Source organism: Pan troglodytes, chromosome 1, assembly GCF_028858775.2.
Source record: "Pan troglodytes isolate AG18354 chromosome 1, NHGRI_mPanTro3-v2.0_pri, whole genome shotgun sequence".
Classification (NCBI taxonomy): Eukaryota; Metazoa; Chordata; class Mammalia; order Primates; family Hominidae; genus Pan; species Pan troglodytes.
Window position 1 is genome coordinate 168,391,478 of NC_072398.2, and position 18,565 is coordinate 168,410,042.

The following is an 18,565-nucleotide window of genomic DNA, read 5'->3' on the forward strand; positions in this document are numbered from 1 at the left end:
ATGTATCATAAACACTACACAGTATTATATATTAGCCATTTTTGTAATTAGAACTAATCAATGCATTTGTACCCATACTATAGTATTTTACTGGTGAAAATTAATTGCATATTAAGATAATGTAAATTGAGAAATTTTGTTATAGTCTAGATTTTCTGAATTTTGGTCTCTTGTACCTTTTTAAAGAATTACATCTTTTGATTAGGTTGTGTATGATTTTTAAGTGTCCAATATAGAACCACAAAAGGGTAAGAAAATATTCTTCATTTCCATCTTACCCTTTACTCTGGTTCATGTAATGGAATTATAGAAGTGTATGTTGAGCTAGAGAAGAAATTCAAATTTTCTCCTTCTTTAAATAGAAAAGTTACAGTTGTAATTATTGGTCATGAAATACATATTTCAAAACTTCTCTTAATTAAGCTGTCAGCTTTTGTGGCTTATAACTATTGACCCTGATATTTCATCCACTTGCTAGTTGAGGGAGAATATAGATGGGCCAGCTTCTCTCCCCTATTACACTATAAGCTGTTGATTGGCAAGATTTGTATGTGTTTTTAACTTATATTCCTTATAATGCTTTAATACATAATGCCTTACACATTGTAGAAACAATATTTATTGAATAAGAGAATGATAAAATCAACATACAGGGATTTCTAAGTGCAGAATGTATACGTAGTAGTGGTTACCCCCTTTTGCTATAGTACGTTCTTTTTAGAGAAGGGAATTTGAAGAGTAGCCCCTTTTTTAGTTAATGGAAGTAACTGAGCACTAGTACCAAAGACAGGCTTTATGAAATTATTTCCTTCTATATTTGATACTGTACTAGGATACTAACACTTTTTGCAAAATTTGTGCAATTTCTCACAAATAACACTGACAGAGTAGAGGTAATGGTCACGTAGTCTTGGTTTCTAGTATATTGTCTCTTGGTATAAATATCTGTATAATTCTTTTCTTATAGTAATTTGAACAGCATTATTGATTATAATTAAAGTAATTTGCCTAATTATAAACTGCAGAAGCATTTCAACATGGGAAAATGCATTGAAAGTAGTAATTTTATAAAGGATTTTCTGCCTGCCTTTTAATACTTCCTGTCTGAGTACACACTGCTAAAAGCAGAATCTGATCTTTGCTTGAACTTGTGCCTATTTAAATAGAACCCTGATCAAATATAACCAGTAATGTAAAAACTAAAAAATTTTATGCCAAGGAAAATAAACTTGTAAGCAAATGTAGGGCTAATTTAAGGATTCCTAGTTCCTAGGAACCAATATAAAAATTTCTTAGCTACAGAGAATTTTAGGACATTTAAGAGCCTAAATTGTTTAAATTCCAAGCAAAGCAAAGTCCTTTATCCTACACCAGGTTGTGTAATCTTATGGAGATATGTCTTTCAAATAAAATACAAGGTATTTTGGCTCTTTTTTACATAGTATCTCTAATTTTTTCCTTTTTAACTACAATAGTTTGTTTTTTAATTAATGTTGTTAGGAAGATCCTATTGTATGTTTTATACTGAGAACATATCTCAGTTAGAACCACTCACCTATCAAGTGCTCAATTGTCTCATTAGACCGTCTTTTTGGACAGTGTAGATCCAGAGGTTAAGTGAGCTTTGAAGGAATAATTTTATCTATCTTACTGTTTTGTGTGTTCACTATTAACATGTTAAGTTTTATACATATATATTTTTTAGTTGAACAGCCGTATCTTTGGACATGTAAAGATTTTTTATTTATTTATTTTTGAGACGGAGTTTTGCTCTTTGTTGCCCAGGCTGGAGTGCAGTGTCGTGATCTCAGCTCACTGCAACTTCCCCCTCCTGGGTTCAAGCGATTCTCCTGTCTCAGCTTCCCGAGTATCTGGAATTACAGGCACCCCCAACCAAGCCTGGCTAATTTTTGTGTTTTTAGTAGAGACGGGGTTTCACCATGTTGGCCAGACTGGTCTCGAACTCCTGACCTCAGGTGATTTGCCTACCTTGGCCTCCCAGAGTGCTGGGATTACAAGCGTGAGCCACCATGCCCAGCTAAGATTTTTAATGTGTAAAGTACTTATTGTGAAAATTCAGGTATTTCAAAAACCTACAAAAAATAAAAATCTCGACTCTATTAACATTTTGGGTCTATCATACCAGACCCTTTGAATGACTAAACATAATTTTTTATAACACAAGTGGGATCTTGTTATGTATAATAGCTCATGATATATGTATCATTCAGGATCTTAGTATTTTAAAATTTATTTTCCTATGAATGTCTATAGAGTTACCACGTCCTTTTTAATAGCTGCATAATCCTGTTATATAGATGAACCTTAATTTAATCAGCCCCCTTTTAATCATTTGTTTCCAATTTTCTAATTATAAACAGTATGTATAGAAAATGCTTTTATGGTGGTGATGTATGTATATAAATATTTTCATATACATTCATAGATGTTGACTTGTAACTTACGATTGCTTTTGTGAGATTGCCCTTCAAAAGGGTTGTACCAATTTACATCCCTGCCAGGAGTATATGAGAGTTCCTCTTTTCCTATATCCTTTTACAAATGCTTTTAATGAAAAAGGCAAAAAATGTTGATAAATCTAATAGACAAGTATATATCTAGTTTGTTTTGCTGGCCATCTCTGTTGCCGTCTTTGCGAATCATCTGGTTCTGTACATAATTTGCTCCCCTCCTTGTTACCCTCTTTTTAAGTTTGTCTCTTTCTGACTAATTTTAGGAATTATTTACATATTGTGGATACTAATTCTTTGTTATATATATAACAAACAATAGATTTTTTCAGTTTGTAATTTTCTTCCTCTTGCGTTTATGGTATCACTTGCTGTGTATTAATAGATGCTTTAAAAATTATATCTTATAAATGTTCTGGCTTATGCTAAGAAATGCCTTTCTCACCTATAAAATCCGGTCTCTTTAAAGCTCTTCTAGTATTTTTGTGGTTTTATTTTTATTATTTTAGCCTTTGATCTATAATTTATTTTGATGAGAGATTGAAATAGGAATTCATCTTTTTCCTGCTAAGTGTCAACTACCTCAACATTTTTCATTAATTTACCTTGCTGATTTGAAATTTCTTTGAAGGAGAATTTTTAATGCAATGTAAAGACTTACTAGATTTATTTGGGAATTTATTAATGGAGTTAGTAGTCAAATGGAAAAGAATTTGGATTCGGAACTCAAAATTGCATGCCTTTCACCTTCAGAGACGAGTTTAAAATTATATTGCTTATATTGGAAATCAAACATGGTTTATAGATAGTGTTCAATTTCTATTTAACCTGGAATCTAAACTCCTAGAAGTGTTAAGTAACTAAATTTTTTAATGCTGTCTGTACTATTCATTCATTTATTCATTAAATATGAGGCACTATTTAAGGGACTGGTAATAGAGCAGTTATACAAATAGATAAGGTCCCTGCCCTCATGTATTTTGGCTGTATTAGAGGAGATATAAAAATAAGAAGTAATACATAAATGAACAAGATAATTATAGATTCTATAAGAGTTCTGAATGAAGTAACAAAGTGGTATGATGGGGGAAGGGTAAAGTTGAGGCTTTCCTGTATTTGAAAGATGGGAAGTAGCCAGTCATGTCCATGCCCGCAAAGCAAAGATAGTAGTAATCCAAATGTGGAGATTTGGGGGTGGGGGGTGGTAGAGGGAAGCATGCATGGCATGTTTGTTTTTCTGTATGTTTTGCTTGTCTATTTCATTTGGAAATTTCTCATTGACATTTGTGAGCAGATTTTTTTGAGTTTTTCTTTTCTTTTATTATTTTTTATTTTTTAATGTAGATTAATACTTTTTTTAAACTTTTAGGTTTGGGGACATGTGAAGGTTTGTTAGGTAAACTCGTGTTACAGGGGTTAGTTGTACAGATTATTTCATCACTCAGGTATTAAGCCCAGTACCCAATAGTTATCTTTTCTGCTCCTCTCTCTCCTCCACCCTCCCTTCTCAGGTAGACCCCTGTGTCTGTTTTTTCCTTCTTTGTGTTCATAAGTTCTTATCATTTAGCTACAACTTCTAAGTGAGAACATGCAGTATTTGGTTTTCTCTTCCTGCATTAGTTTGCTAAGGATAGTGGTTCCCAGCTCCATCCATGTTTTTGCAAGACATGATGATCTTGTTCTTTTTTATGGCTGCATGGTATTCCCTGTGTATATGTACCACATTTACTTGATTTCTTTATCCAGTCTGTCATTGATGGGCTTTTAGGTTGATTCCATGTCTTTGCTATTGTGAATAGTGCTGCAGTGAACATTCATGTGCATATGTCTTTATGGTAGCATGATTTATATTCCTCTGGGTATATACACAGTAATGGGATTGCTGGGTCGTATGGTAGTTTTGCTTTTTGCTCTTTGAGGAATCGCCATACTGCTTTCTACAGTGGTTAAACTAAGACTCCCACCAACAGTGTATAAGTGTTCCCTTTTCTCCACAACCTCACCAGCATCTGTTATTACTTTTTAACTTTTTGATAATAGCCATTCTGACTGGTGTGAGATGGTATCTTATTGTGGTTTTGAATTGCATTTCTCTCATGATCAGTGATGTTGAGCTTTTTTTCATATGCTTGTTGGCTGCATGTGTGTCTTCTTTTCAGAAGTGTCTGTTCATGTGCTTTGTGAGCAGATTCTTTAATCCCAGGTCCTTGTCTGGCTGCAGTGTGATTCTGTGTTCACAGCATTTATCATACTACATTATTATCATTATTTGCTTGTCTGATTTCACCTCTAGACCACGAGTTCTATGAAGCTAAGGACTTCATCTTTTATCTCTATTCTCAGTACCTATCACACTGGATACTCAATAAACATTGCAATGAGAAATTATAGACATACTTCAGGTTAATATATTATCATGTGCTTTGGATTCTGTTCTTCCCACCATCGCCTCAGGAATCTTACATTCTTGTTGTAGTATATGCAGACTCTGTCTTAACTAAATTATTTTCACAAGGATGTGATCAAGATCAAACCTTTCTTATTTTAAAAGACTTCCAAAATTCCCATAGTCTGTCTCCAATTATTGCATTATCTTTTTTCCCTTCACAGCTACTTTTAAGAATTTCTTACCTCCTTTTTATTCCTGACCCTACTTTTATCTGTTTGCAGCCTGAGATTATCAGTGACTTTCATTTTGCTAAATCCCGTTGAATTTTTTCAGTACTTGCCTAACTTGGCTCTTGAGTAGCGCTAAATATTTAATTATTTCATTTTTCTTATATTTTCTTCCTTTGGTTTCCATGTCATTGTACTCTGGTGGTTTTCTGTCTTCTGTATGGGTGCCCTTTCGGTCTTCTTTGCAGACTTGTCTGTCTCTGTCTGAACGTAGAATCTTGGGATTCCTTAAGATGCCATTCTTAGAACAATACAGATGAGTAATTAAATGATATACTTTTTTTTTTTTTTTTTTTTTAGATGGAGTCTTGCTCTGTCACCCAGGCTGGAGTGCAGTGGCGCGATCTCGGTTCACTGCAAGCTCCGCCTACCGGGTTCACGCCATTAAATGATATACTTTTAATTCTTTCATAGTTGGTGTCCTTGAGAATAACTCTCAGCTTGGGAAAAATGATGTACAGATACAAGACAGAAAAGATTAAGTAAAAACCTTATAGTCCTGAATTTGAGTTGGAAATATCAGTATGAAGTCTGGATACTTTTTTTTTGTTGGAAGCATTTCTCCCCAACTCTTTGTACTTAAATTGTCTAGAAACAGTGACCAATCCACAATGAATGCTCACGTTGTGGTTTGAAAAAAATGTTTCTTAAGAAAACTACAGCTTCTTGGTAAAATGACTGACTCCAGGTCTGGGGAAAAAAAAAATAAGAAGAGTCTGGAACGTCTTGTCATAACAGAAAATTGTCACAGACCACTATGATTGAATCAAAAACCAGCTTGCATTGTTTTTTTCATTTGCCAAAGATGGGACAAGTTAATCATCCATAAGAATAATAACTCTAATATACTGAGACTCATCAAATATGTTTCATCTGTGAGTTTATAAATGATGCTAAAAAATAAGATGTAATTGATCGTTTTTGGAGGATTGTAGTGCACCAATTTATTATTTTGCAAACTGGCAGGTAATGGAAAAGAATCAAGCATTTATTCCTGCCTCTCATATGATGGTTCACTGGCAAAGCAAATAGTAGATGAGGGAAAGCACTCTTCATAAATGTACTCCAGATGCAAAATTAAAAAGAAATGACAGGATATTACCGTTTGGCAACCTTAATTAATTAATGGATTTAGGTGGGCTGGGGACTGTGGCTTGTGCCTGTTATCCCAGCATTTTGGGAGGCCAAGATGGGAGAATCACTTGAGCCCAGGAATATAAGACCAGCCTGGGCAACATAGTAAGACTCCGTCTCTACAAAAAAATAGAAAAATTAGCCCAGTGTGATGGCACGTGCCTGTAGTCCCAGCTACATAGGAGGCTGAGGCAGAAGGATCATTTTAGGCCAGGAGTTCAAGGCTGCAGTGAGGTATGATTGTACCACTGCACTTCAGCCTGAGCGACAGAGACTTTGTCTCTTAAAAAAAATAATAAATTTTAAAAATTAAAAAAATAATGGATTTAGGCATTGATCATCATCTACTAATTTCATAGAAGGAAGCAACCAAACATTTCCTGAAAAAATAACACATTATCCTTTATAAAGTGATCTTCCTGAAAAAAATTCTAACCTAAATATGACTAAGGCGCTAGATTCAATTCTCAATTTACAAAAACCACAGAAGAACATCTCAAATGACACTACAGGGGTGCAATCAGTAAAATCTAGGCTCTGGAAAATCTACAGAGAAACTTCACTTTCTTCAACAAATAAATCACAAGGGTAGAAAAGATGGGGGATCTTATAAATGAAAAGACTTCCCCACAGACAGCTAGGTACCTATTTTTTCCTCCTATAGGGCTTTTGCATGCCTGTCTTGTAACACTGTGTTGTTTTGAAGTGGTCTGTTTATAGGCATTTTTATCCCATTATACTATGTTCCTCAAGACCAGGGAATGACTTCTTAATCTTCCTATTTATTTTTCTAGTGCCCAACACAATGCCTGACATTTGTTGGAGCAATCAGCAAATGTTTTCTTTATAAATTTTACTGGATGATTTCAGTGGTTGGTCAGTCATAGTCATCTTTGATCTTAAGTTTTTTAGACTAGCAAGCTGACCAGTCATAACAGTTCTGTATTTGCCTTTTATATGTTTTGACTATTTTGAGCACAACTGATTCTTCTTCTTTTTTTAGTACTTCTAGTTGGTGTGCTTATTGTCAAAGACATTCCCATCCTCTGGCATGGCAATTACTTTATTGCTTTTTCTAATTGTAAAGATCATATATTTTCACTGTAAAATTGTAAAGTGTGAAAAAAGAAAACCATTACTATTAACTAAAACACACTCAAGCCCAGCCATCATTATTAGTTTTTAGAAATATAATTTTATCCACTCTGTCTCTCTACCTTCCCCCACACCCCCACACAGAGTTTTCCACAAATAGGGTAATGTCACTATACATCCTGCTCTGGAACCTGCTTCTTCCCCACCGTATATCCCATTCAACATGCTAGGTATCTCTTTCCACATCAATAAATATGGCTGTACATTGTTTGGGGACACATGATATTCCTTCTTATTAAGGTATCTTAATTAACCAACTCAGTACTGATAAACGTTGTGTTTCTTTATAATTTTGTGTAATCATTCTCTTATCAAAAATGTTGTAATGAATTACTTTGAACACAATCATTTGCACATGTGTACAGTTTTCTCCTTAGGTTAGAGGTGTGTTTGTTGGGTCAAAGTGTTACGTTCATTTAAAATTTCTATATTGCCCTACCACTCTTCAGAAAATTTAGACCTGTTTTCATTGCCCCAGCAGTTGATTAGCAAGGTTCTATTATACTAAACGTCTTGTTCATTGGCTCTAAACGCTAGTCTTCAGGTAAAGTAACTCTTGATTCTTTTTTTTTTTTTTTTTTTTTAGCTCTTTGGTGTCTTTTCTTGAATTATTTCTCTTCTGTGTGTTGGCAGCAAGGACTATTAAAGTTTGTCTATGATAGAGATGATGAGCTGGACAAGAATTCAAATAAATGCAAATTAGGATGTTATTGTTTTGTAGTAACTACCTAACTCTATTATATCCATCATATTGTAATGTGTTTTTGAAAAATAATGTGGAATATTATACCTCTTAAATTCTTAATCACATTTATACAAAAGCCACATTTATAAATGTCATCCTATTTATATGTGCTTGGAGGAACTAAGATAATATTAGAACTATTTTTTTAACTTAATAATGTGTCAGTCCATATTCATTTATTCCAGAAGCCTCTTGTAGAGTGAAGATAATGAGTTTTGAAGTTGGACTGACCTTTACTCTGATTTCAGCTTTGTCACTCACTTAGTTATATGCAAAAATCAGTTAACTTTTCTGAATCTCAATTTATCTGCAAAATTGGGACATGTTTTATTGCTGTGTATTTGAATGATTGCTCTCAGGAGTAAATAAAACGTCACATGTGAAAATACTTAGCATAATTGCTAGCCAATATCAGTAATTCAGTATTTGCTCACTTATTTTGTGGTATTTTGTGAGTGATACATAGTGTTTCTTAGATATGTATTTACTATCATCTATACTGTTGCTTTCACAGAAATCTTCTCTACATATACCCTCAGAGTCTTAATTTTGCCAATCGTCAAGGTTCTGCTAGAAATATAACAGTGAAAGTCCAGTTTATGTATGGAGAGGATCCAAGCAATGCCATGCCGGTAAGAAATGTTCTTTTACTTTTCTAATTTTTTGTATTAAGTTCAAATAGACTTTTTTCTTTCTCTTTGGTTGGCAACTGCAACCTGGAAATTAATGTGATCTTTTAAACCAAATTTCTAACTGCATTACTTTCTGTATAGATAGTAATGACATTACTTGAAGACTAACTTATTTTTGAAGACTTGGTATATGTTAGGCACTCCTAGAAATACAAAGATGAATAAGACTTGTAATCCAGAGGATATAAAATGAATACATATAAATCTAAAATAGTGATTTTCAAAAGAGGGTTAGATCACCTAGAGAACTCTATCAAAGTAGAGATATCTTTTCTGTACTTTTGGCGTCTGTGATTCTTATTCTCCTCAACTCCCTTTAGAATGTAAGGCCAGCTAAGGAGGTGGGAAGTGATGTGTGGTATATGAGGCTGTGTTATAGTTTGAAAATGCTCCGTGGGTGATTTTAATATGTATGGCTTTTCCTACCTTGGTTGACAAACTCTGGCATTAGTTCTCAATCTTGGCTGCACATTAGATTCACCTGGGAAGCTTTTCAAACTACCAGTGCTCAGGCTGAATCTCACTTAGATCATAATGTATGGGGATTGGACCAGGTTTCAGTATTTTTAAGTCTCGCCAGGGATTACATTTTGCAGACAATGTTGAGAATCAAGCTATGTGCTAATTATTAGAAGATTGGTATAGGGATTCAAAGGAATAGGTAGGTATTCAGAGGTGGGAGATAATGCCTTACTGAGGTAACAGGCATCTCATGGAAAAGGTACTTTTGTGCTGAAACCAAAGGTCATTAAAATGTTAATAGTGTGTTTGGAGAGCAGGGAAAGGAAAGCATTTCAAGTTGGAGAATGACTGTGAACAGTAATGACAGTGGTGAGTTGCCAGGGAACCAGAGCACTGGAAGAAAAATCAGAAATAGTAGTTTGAGACCAGACTAGAGATTCTTGACTGTCCAAATTGTCATTCAGGATTTGTGGGACACTAATAAATGCAAGTTTCATGAGAGTGGATTTTTGGCTCAGCTGAAGTCAGTAACATATGGAATAGAAATATGCTATTGCTATAGATTCTCAACCTCTGAGAACCCTAGTGGGATGAAAATGAGCTAAGAATAGGTGCATTGTTAATAGTCTTATTTTATCCTTCCATGTCCATCTTTTAATGAAGTTCTTCTGATTTTCCACATACTGGGAAAGATACATTTTCATCTACCCTGTTGCCTCAGTTACATCAACATTTGTAGATATCCTTGACAACAGTGAGCACAAATTATTCATCTTTGTATTCTCGTATGGCATTTTTTTCAGATTATTGCATATAATACATACTGAATAAATATTTGTTGAATAATTGTAGAATTTATTTTTGAGATTTGGAATTCACATTTCATGTTTTATACTAGTTCATTTCTGCTGAAGGAATGAATGTACTATGATAGTTGATGAAAAGATACTAGATTGTGAAAATAGATACTTGGTCAGCCTATGTGTGAGTTGCCATATGAATTTGAGCATATGACAAATGTAATATATGTAGAATAATCTATTTTTTATTGTTTACCTAACAAACTCTTCCTTGTCTTATCATATATGTGGCCTCCTCTACAGAGCCCCAGCTGCACCCATCCTATACCGACAGTTAGACCTCTCCCTCTTTGGTGCTACCATAGCATCTTCTCACTTCTTTCATGGGACTTTATCACTTGATGATTCTATATTTCTTAATTTCACCCATTAGATTGTGAGCTCCTTGAGGGCAGGGACGATGTCTTACTCATGTCTATATCTTGACTCCTATCACATTTTTGGATAAATAATTAATGCTCAATCCATATTGCTAAATGATTAAAAGTACATGTCAAATGGTCAAAAAAGGAACACTGTCTGCTTTATGTCATATTATGAAAATAAACAAGTTATTTTGTGAAAAGTGATAGCTTCTCAGAGGGAAAAAAGGTATTGCATTTCTTTTACTTGTGTGTTATTAGTCATATGAAAATACAATGTTTTTATGTATGAAATGGCTGATTTGAAAGAGTATATAAACATAGACATACTGTGTTTGCTTTTTTAAAAAAGGGCTGTTTAAATGGGTCCTAAGATAACTTTTTGATAATGTAATATTGATATGATAAAATTGTAAACTTCATAATTCTGGCACAGGAACAATTTATGAAAACATACTAAGGTATTTGTAAATTGATGAAATAATATATATCTTAGGAAAGTCATAATTATTACACTTGTACATACCCTTAAAATAAAAGAGCCTGCTTGAAATGTTGCAAAAAGAAACAGAAATACCTGCTTAATATGCCCTTCTAATTAAGGATGATGGCAATTAATCTCTTTATATAAATAATAAACTTTGAGTTGTTTTACCAGTTGTGTTGATGGAATTGTCTGACATGTTCACATATCTATTCATGCATATGTAAAGATGGCTATACAGACTTTAAAAGTTTAATCTCTGGCTAGATAACACTGCAAGTCTGTCTCACATAGGAATTATAGCTATAACCTTGACATTGAGCCATTTATCTAATCAGCTGCTCTAATTAACCACAGTATTCCTGTTATTACTCCAGAAGTCAAGAGACAGATATACAAGGCTGAATTACTTTATCTATAAACTTATTCCAAAAGTAATATTGTATTCTTTTTAATGTGGTGGATTAAAAATATATATATATGCAAAAATATAAGAATGGAGCTCCTCCTCTATTGTAGAGTAGCTTGAAGGAAATATTAGAAGCAAAGGATACATAGCTTGACCTAAAATAGGATTTCTGATATCATATATAATTTATATTTGACTTTCAGAATGACTCTGCTGTTTTAGTGTTGAAGCCAACAATTTGTATAGTAGGTTTATGCCACTATTTATATTTCTTACATAAGTTCCAAATAATATGCTACATCTGATTTAAAAGTGAATTCTTCACCTTCTTTAAGAAAAAGGAAAGAAATGTATCTAATTTCCCAGTAGATATAAATAAAATTGATAGAAACTTTTGAAATATTTAAATGTCAGATGGGTCTGTTGTTGAAAAGAAACTTATAGTTAAGCAATTGAACTTTTTGATGAACGTCAGTAGGCACATTGTTCTTCATTGGGCTGATTTTGCCCATTTTTCTCAAATAGTTATTAAATCAGACAAATTCTTACATAGTTATGAAACATCCAGCATTTACTACAACAAAGTTTCAACATGCTGTTATTTGTTTCAGGTAATCTTTGGTAAATCTAGCTGTTCAGAATTTTCAAAGGAAGCCTATACAGCCGTAGTATATCATAACAGGTACTGAATTCAAATATTTCTTTCAAAGTTACTCACTTCTCAGTGGCATTGTTAGCACTCACATTAGTGTGTTTACCAAATGCTTTGCTGCACTAAATGTGCCAAATTCAAGGCTGACATCAGAGTTATAATTTTCAACCTGTGGATGCACAGCCATTCTCTATTGACATCCCAAATATGACTTTGTACACCAAACATCTTTTCTATCGAATTCTCTGATCCTTTCATTTTTATTATATTGTTATTGATTATCATTGTGGCCGCTGGTCCTTTGGTCTTTCCCAGTTATTTCCACCTGACACTTTGTAGTAACTTTACCCTTTACTAAGCTTGAACACATTAGTCAGTTAAATTGGTGATGTTACCAGTATCCATTAATTCTTTGATTTAGTGACTTGTCATTTTTCTTCCTTGGGAAATTGCTAACTTTGGATAACCTTTAATTTCTTCTTTCTTTTGGGGGGATTATTGAATACTGTTGGAGAAAAATCACAAAATTGTACTAATCAGGACTATCACAAATTGATGTTATTGTATCATATGATAGGGCTACAGCAATTCATTTTATCTTTTTTTTTTGGGCCCACAAAAAAAAAAGTGTTATTGTTTTCACACTTTGCCTTCATTTAGCAGTAGCTACAGGAGTTTCTTCTAGCTCCTACTTCTTTTCTGTGTGCTTTACTCTCAGCATTCCTATTTATCAAGACTATCCAACTTGACGTGGTCCATCAACTTCTCTACTCTTCATCTCAAATTCTCTATACTGATTTGCCTTTCCTTCTGTTTCAAGGGGAGTGATGGCCTACTCCCTGTTAAATGTGAATCTTTTCACCTCTGCTTTCAAATGATCCTTTTAACCTCTTCCAGAATATAAGTCAATCATTTATCCAGTTTCTTGCAGCATTAGTCTCCTGCTTCATTGGCTCTGTCTCTTATTCTCAAAAAGAAGCTTCTGTTTCCATACTTAAAAACACAACAGTCCTTTCTCAGTGCTGTTGTATAGTATGTATTTTCCTTGCCCTTCTTAAAACTTTTTTCTTTCTTGTCTTTATATTGTGGCCTTGTCTTGAGCTTCCTTCTACCTCTTTGAACACTTCTTTTTTTTTCTGTAGTATTCTTTTTCCCGTAAGTGTAAGGCATTCCACACAAAACACTAACGTTTTGCCCTTAACCCTCATTCTTAATATATTGTTTTCTTAAATAATCGTACATGTATCTCTCAGAGTTACATTCAGTGAAAATGCTACTGCTTTAATATTTATGTGGATTGTTTCCAACTCTATTTTTAGTAATACCTTCCTTCTGAAGTACAGATATGTATTTTTAGTGGCCTACTGGACATACTCATTTGGATGCCCTGCTGTCTTCTCTGTGTTCATATATCTATCCTTGACTCTTGTCCTGACCCTATGTCTTTCTTACTCTCCATTTTTATTAATGATACCACCATTTTCCGGTTACTCTGGCGCAAAATTTAAGACATCTTTGTCTTTCCTCTTCTCTAATATTCAATCATCTGTTAAGTCTTGCTGATTTCTTTTCTGCTTTATTACTAAACATAACCTGTGCTGTCCTGTTTCTGGGCCATTCTTGGTTTTTTTTCTATTATAATACCAAATCCCTTTACTTATTGAACTCCTACTCATTCTTCAAGGTCCATATCAAATATTACCTCCTAAGTTACAATTCCCTGATCTCAAACTTGAAGTAATCTGTTCAGCTCTGTTTTTGAAGCACATAACCCTATATGCTGTATACCAGGGGTCGGCAAAAATTTTCTACAAAGGACTGGATGGTATATATTTTAGGCCTGTGGTTATATGGTCTCTCTTGCAGCCATTCATCTATGCCATTATAGTGCAAAAACAGCCATAGGCAGTAAGTAATGTTACAAGTAAATGGGTGTAGCTGTGTTCCAATAAAGCTTTATTCATGGACATTGAAATTTGAATTTCATATTATTTTCACATGTTGTGAAATATTATTCTTTTTTACCCCCAATCATTTAAAAATGTAAAAACCATTCTTAGTTTGCAGGCTATACAAAACCAGGCAGTGAACTATTTTTAGCTCATAGGCCATAGTTTGCCAACCCCTGTTTTATAGCATAGCTATTGATATATATGTGTCTTACTTATATTCCTGCTGTTGCCTACTTTTTGAGGGAAGTTTTTTTTTTAATCTTCATCTTTAAAACCACCACAAAAGTAATGCAATGTTTAGCCAAAGGTGGGCAATTAAACCTACTTATTGAATGAATAGCTCTCTTAGATATTTAATTTTCAACAAAAGTCTTCACATTACATGATTTTTAGGACAGAAGTGAACTAAAACACTGAATACCAAGAAATATATTGATAAGGAAGATAGTAATTTCTAAAAATTATCTCATTTTATTGCTAGGTCTTTATTTTTGTTCTCAGCATTAGTGGAATTAAAATGACTATGCCATCTGACATTGTTGGTAAACTCAACTTTCTCATAATTCAGTGGTGATTGGTGGGATTAGTAATAAGATGCCTAGTGTCTTATTTTTTTTCACTGAAGTCATCAAGTTCTCAGATGGCTAGCATTAGCTATCTTTCTTGTTTATTATCAAAAGCCTTGTTCTACTTAATATTCCTGTGTTCAAGTCTATACCTGTTAATGTTTTTGAGGCTTATTTGAGATGGAAGGATATTTGACCTATTAACATCTAAGGAAGAAAACCTGATTGGTGGGACAGACCTCGCTTTAAAGATAGTTGGAGCAATATGGTTTGGTTGCATTTTTGTTGAATATAATTCTGAGAGATACTAACTGAATATGGAAGGTTGGGATGCTAAGGTTTTATCCCTTTTTGTTATGAATAGCAGCCGTGCTTTTCTATCAAAGTGCCCTCTTGGGATTATTCTCAGTGAATATTGAGAAGAAAGTGTCATTGGTTTGGTCAAACAAGATATTTGATGTATTCTTAAGAGTCTGGAAGCGCTTCTAAACTGAGGCAAATGAAGTTTGTGGGCGTTTCCTGATTTTACTGGGTTTTTTTGTTTGTTTTAGCGGTCAATTCTAGTCCATATTTAGGATTTAGGTAACTTTTTTTATTTCTTCAACAATGAGATGGTTGATATAAGACAGTCTATAGAGCAAAACTTGATCTTTTTTTTTTTTTTTTTTTTTTTTTGGTCTCACTCTGTCACCTAGGCCAGAGTGCAGTGGCAGGATCATAGCTCACTGCAGCCTTGAACTCCTGGACTCAAGTGATCCTCTCATCTCGGCCTCCCAAGTAGCTAGGACTTTTTAAAATTTTTTGTAGAGATGAGTCTGGCTATGTTGTGCAGACTGGTCTCAAACTCCTGACTCCAAGTGATCCTGACGCCACAGCCTCCCAAAGTGCTGGGATTACAGGTGTGAGCCACTACACCTGGCCTCCAATGTGATATTTTGATATTAAGTTGTCTAAAGATGCCTTTTTTCCCATTTTTTTACAAAAGGATGATAAACATTAGTTTTAATATGAAAGCATTCTCCTATGAAGGAAAAATGTTTTATGTAATGTTTATCAGAATTGGCTCATAAATAGAGAACTCCCTACCTTAGTGTCCTCTTTTATGCAGCTTCCAATCTAATGGAGATCTCAGGATCAAGGTGGTGATTATTAATGAACTTTTAAATAGTAGGATTACTCAGCCGATTAAGAAAATTGGGATGAGAAATTTCAGAAACAGTGGCAGCTCTCTTATATGGAAGTAAGATTTAGTTATTTAGAGATTGGGGATAAAGAAAAATATTTTGGACTAGAGGAAAAATTAAACATGAATCTTAAAATTTTAAAATTATTCAAATATACAAATACATTATTTATTTTGGACAAATTACTGACTGTTGATTTTTTTTTTTTTTTTGTATGAAGGTCTCCTGATTTTCATGAAGAAATCAAGGTTAAGCTTCCTGCTACTTTAACTGACCATCATCACTTGCTTTTTACTTTTTATCATGTTAGTTGTCAACAAAAACAAAATACTCCTCTTGAAACACCAGTTGGATATACAGTAAGTCCTTTTGGTTCAATATTTAGATCAAAGAGCTAAAATAATGGTGATATTTAAGATATAATTGATATTTCTGGTTATTTGTGGGTTTCTTTTCTTTTTTTTTTTTTGAGACAGAGTCTCTGTCTCCCAGGCTGGAGTGCAGTGGCGCGATCTTGGCTCACTGCAACCTCCGTTTCCTGGGTTCAAGCAGTTCTCCTGCCTCAGCCTCCTGAATAGCTGGGATTACAGGTGCCCGCCACCGTGTCCAACTAATTTTTTTGTATTTTTAGTAGAGATGGGGTTTCACCATGTTTGCCAAGTTGGTCTCAAACTCTTGGCTTCAAGTGATCTGCCTGCCTCGGCCTCCCAAAGTGCTAGGATTACAGGCGTGAGCCATGGCGCCTGGCCTGTTTCTTGTTATTTAAATATTTCTTGTCTGATTCCCCACAGTTATGAAGTTGCATTGATTAGGAAGAGCCATTATAACAAGAAAATGCCCATTAATGTAATTAACTAATGTAATTAATTGATTTATTGACTAACACGTATAAACACTTGGGTGTTGGTCCTGATTATTAGGTGTATACCCAACAATGCAGTATAAATATAATAGGTTCATAGACTCTTCAGCAGATAATGATTTTATATAAAAAGTAAAAGAGACTATTGGAGAATAAATTAAAACCCTTGAGTGTTTTTCAAAATTATGCTTTCCAGCTTGGGATAACCCCATCTCTACCAAAAATACAAAAATTAGCTAGGCGTGGTGTCGTGCACCTGTGATCCCAGCTGCTAGGGAGGCTGAGATGGGAGGATTGCTTGAGCCCGGGAGGCAGAGGTTGCAGTGAGCCAAGATCATGCCACTGCACTCTGGCCTGGGTGATGGAGTGAGACCCTTGTCTCAAAAAAAAAGAAAAAAAAATTACTATGGTTGAATTGCAAAGATAAACCTAAGATGAAGGAAGTCATGGTATAACACAGTTCTGTCAGAAAAATTATGCTTTCAGCCAGAAGAGAAAAGCCAACATTTGATTCATTATTTTTGTCTCTTGCAGTTTGTGACATGAGTTTTGCTCTAACTGTAAGAAAATAAATTTATGATCATACTTTTTGTTTCTATCATTCCTGTCTAATCAATTATTTCTTTCACTATTTACATTGAAATGATTATCTCAGTTTTAAAATGGATTTACTTCATGGCTTTTTTCTAAGACCAACTTTTTGCCTCCAGATTTTAATATTGCATGGTTAGTAATAATAATGTTTTGGTGATATCCTCCTTAATAAAATTTCATTAGGGAAACTTCTCTTTAGAGGGATTATGAAGGCCTATTATTATTATTACTTGTATAATTAAATCCCTTAATGTTTGATGATATGAGACAAATTTGGCTTGTACCAAGTTCTTAAAACATGCTAAGTAATTATTTTTATAGCAAGCATATTTAAAATAAAATTGTTTTCTTTTCATTTAAAAGTGGATACCAATGCTTCAGAATGGACGGTTGAAGACTGGCCAGTTTTGCTTGCCAGTCTCATTGGAAAAACCACCACAGGCTTATTCTGTACTGTCTCCTGAGGTCAGTGTCTCCCGTGTTGACTTTCTCCAGATTGAATGAAATGGGTTTTTTACTATAAAGATGTTTTTACCAAGCAAACTCTTGCCATTTCTTCTACTTAAAGTTTATAGATAATGAAGGAAAAGTATTTTCTCCCGTGGTTAAAATTCTTTTACGTAAAACTTAAAAGCTTTTATCCTGTTTTTAAATTTAAATTTAAATTTCATTTTAAATTTAAATATCCTCATTTTAAAACCAAAATAATACATGGAATGTAAACTCAAAAGATCATTTTGGAGAATTTTCATACTGTAACTTGAGAAACTTCTTTAAATAAGTGAATATTTCTTTTTTGTTTTTAGTAGACTTAACATTTCACTAAAAGACTGGAGGAAGGAAAACAGATTTAAATTAATTTTTTAGAATCTTTTTGTAATTGAAGATCATGTGAATGAAAACAAAGTAGCTGTGAACCTGTAATACATGAGATATTGGCAACTTTGATGATTACATATGGGATTTGAAAGACTTGTAACACAAATATTGGAAAAATCTCAATCAAGAATCAATAGCCACCGTTCATAAACCAAAGTTCCTCTTGAGAGAAACACAATGGTTGTCAGTGTCTCTTAATGATTTTGAATATAACTGCTGGTAAATGTTACTCTAAAATACGTTTTGTGAATATTTTCCTGGTGCTATTTGTTTTCAGAATACAATTCAAAATGTATTCACAAATAAATTTTTATGTATTTTTTTTTTAAAAAACAATTCAAGGCTATTGCTCTGATCTTATTTCTCACTGTTCTCTGTCACTCACTTTTGATAGCCACATAGCACAGAGCCTCTGCTGTTCCTTAC

General features: G+C 33.8%; 1 protein-coding gene across 19 annotated transcripts in view; it reads left to right on the forward strand.

Moving 5' to 3' along the window:
• Window positions 1-18,565, forward strand: part of DOCK7 (dedicator of cytokinesis 7) — a 233,712-nt gene that overhangs the window by 92,633 nt on the left and 122,514 nt on the right. For 18 of the 19 annotated variants that reach the window (XM_063817185.1, XM_063817188.1, XM_063817192.1 and 15 more), the window contains 4 exons: window positions 8,696-8,813; window positions 12,062-12,132; window positions 16,025-16,163; window positions 17,624-17,725. In XM_063817185.1, coding sequence (XP_063673255.1) covers window positions 8,696-8,813; window positions 12,062-12,132; window positions 16,025-16,163; window positions 17,624-17,725 — 430 coding nt within the window. Of the gene's footprint in view, window positions 1-8,695; window positions 8,814-10,438; window positions 11,215-12,061; window positions 12,133-16,024; window positions 16,164-17,623; window positions 17,726-18,565 lie in introns of those variants that run through there. The other variant, XM_016919701.3, reaches the window with a different exon arrangement.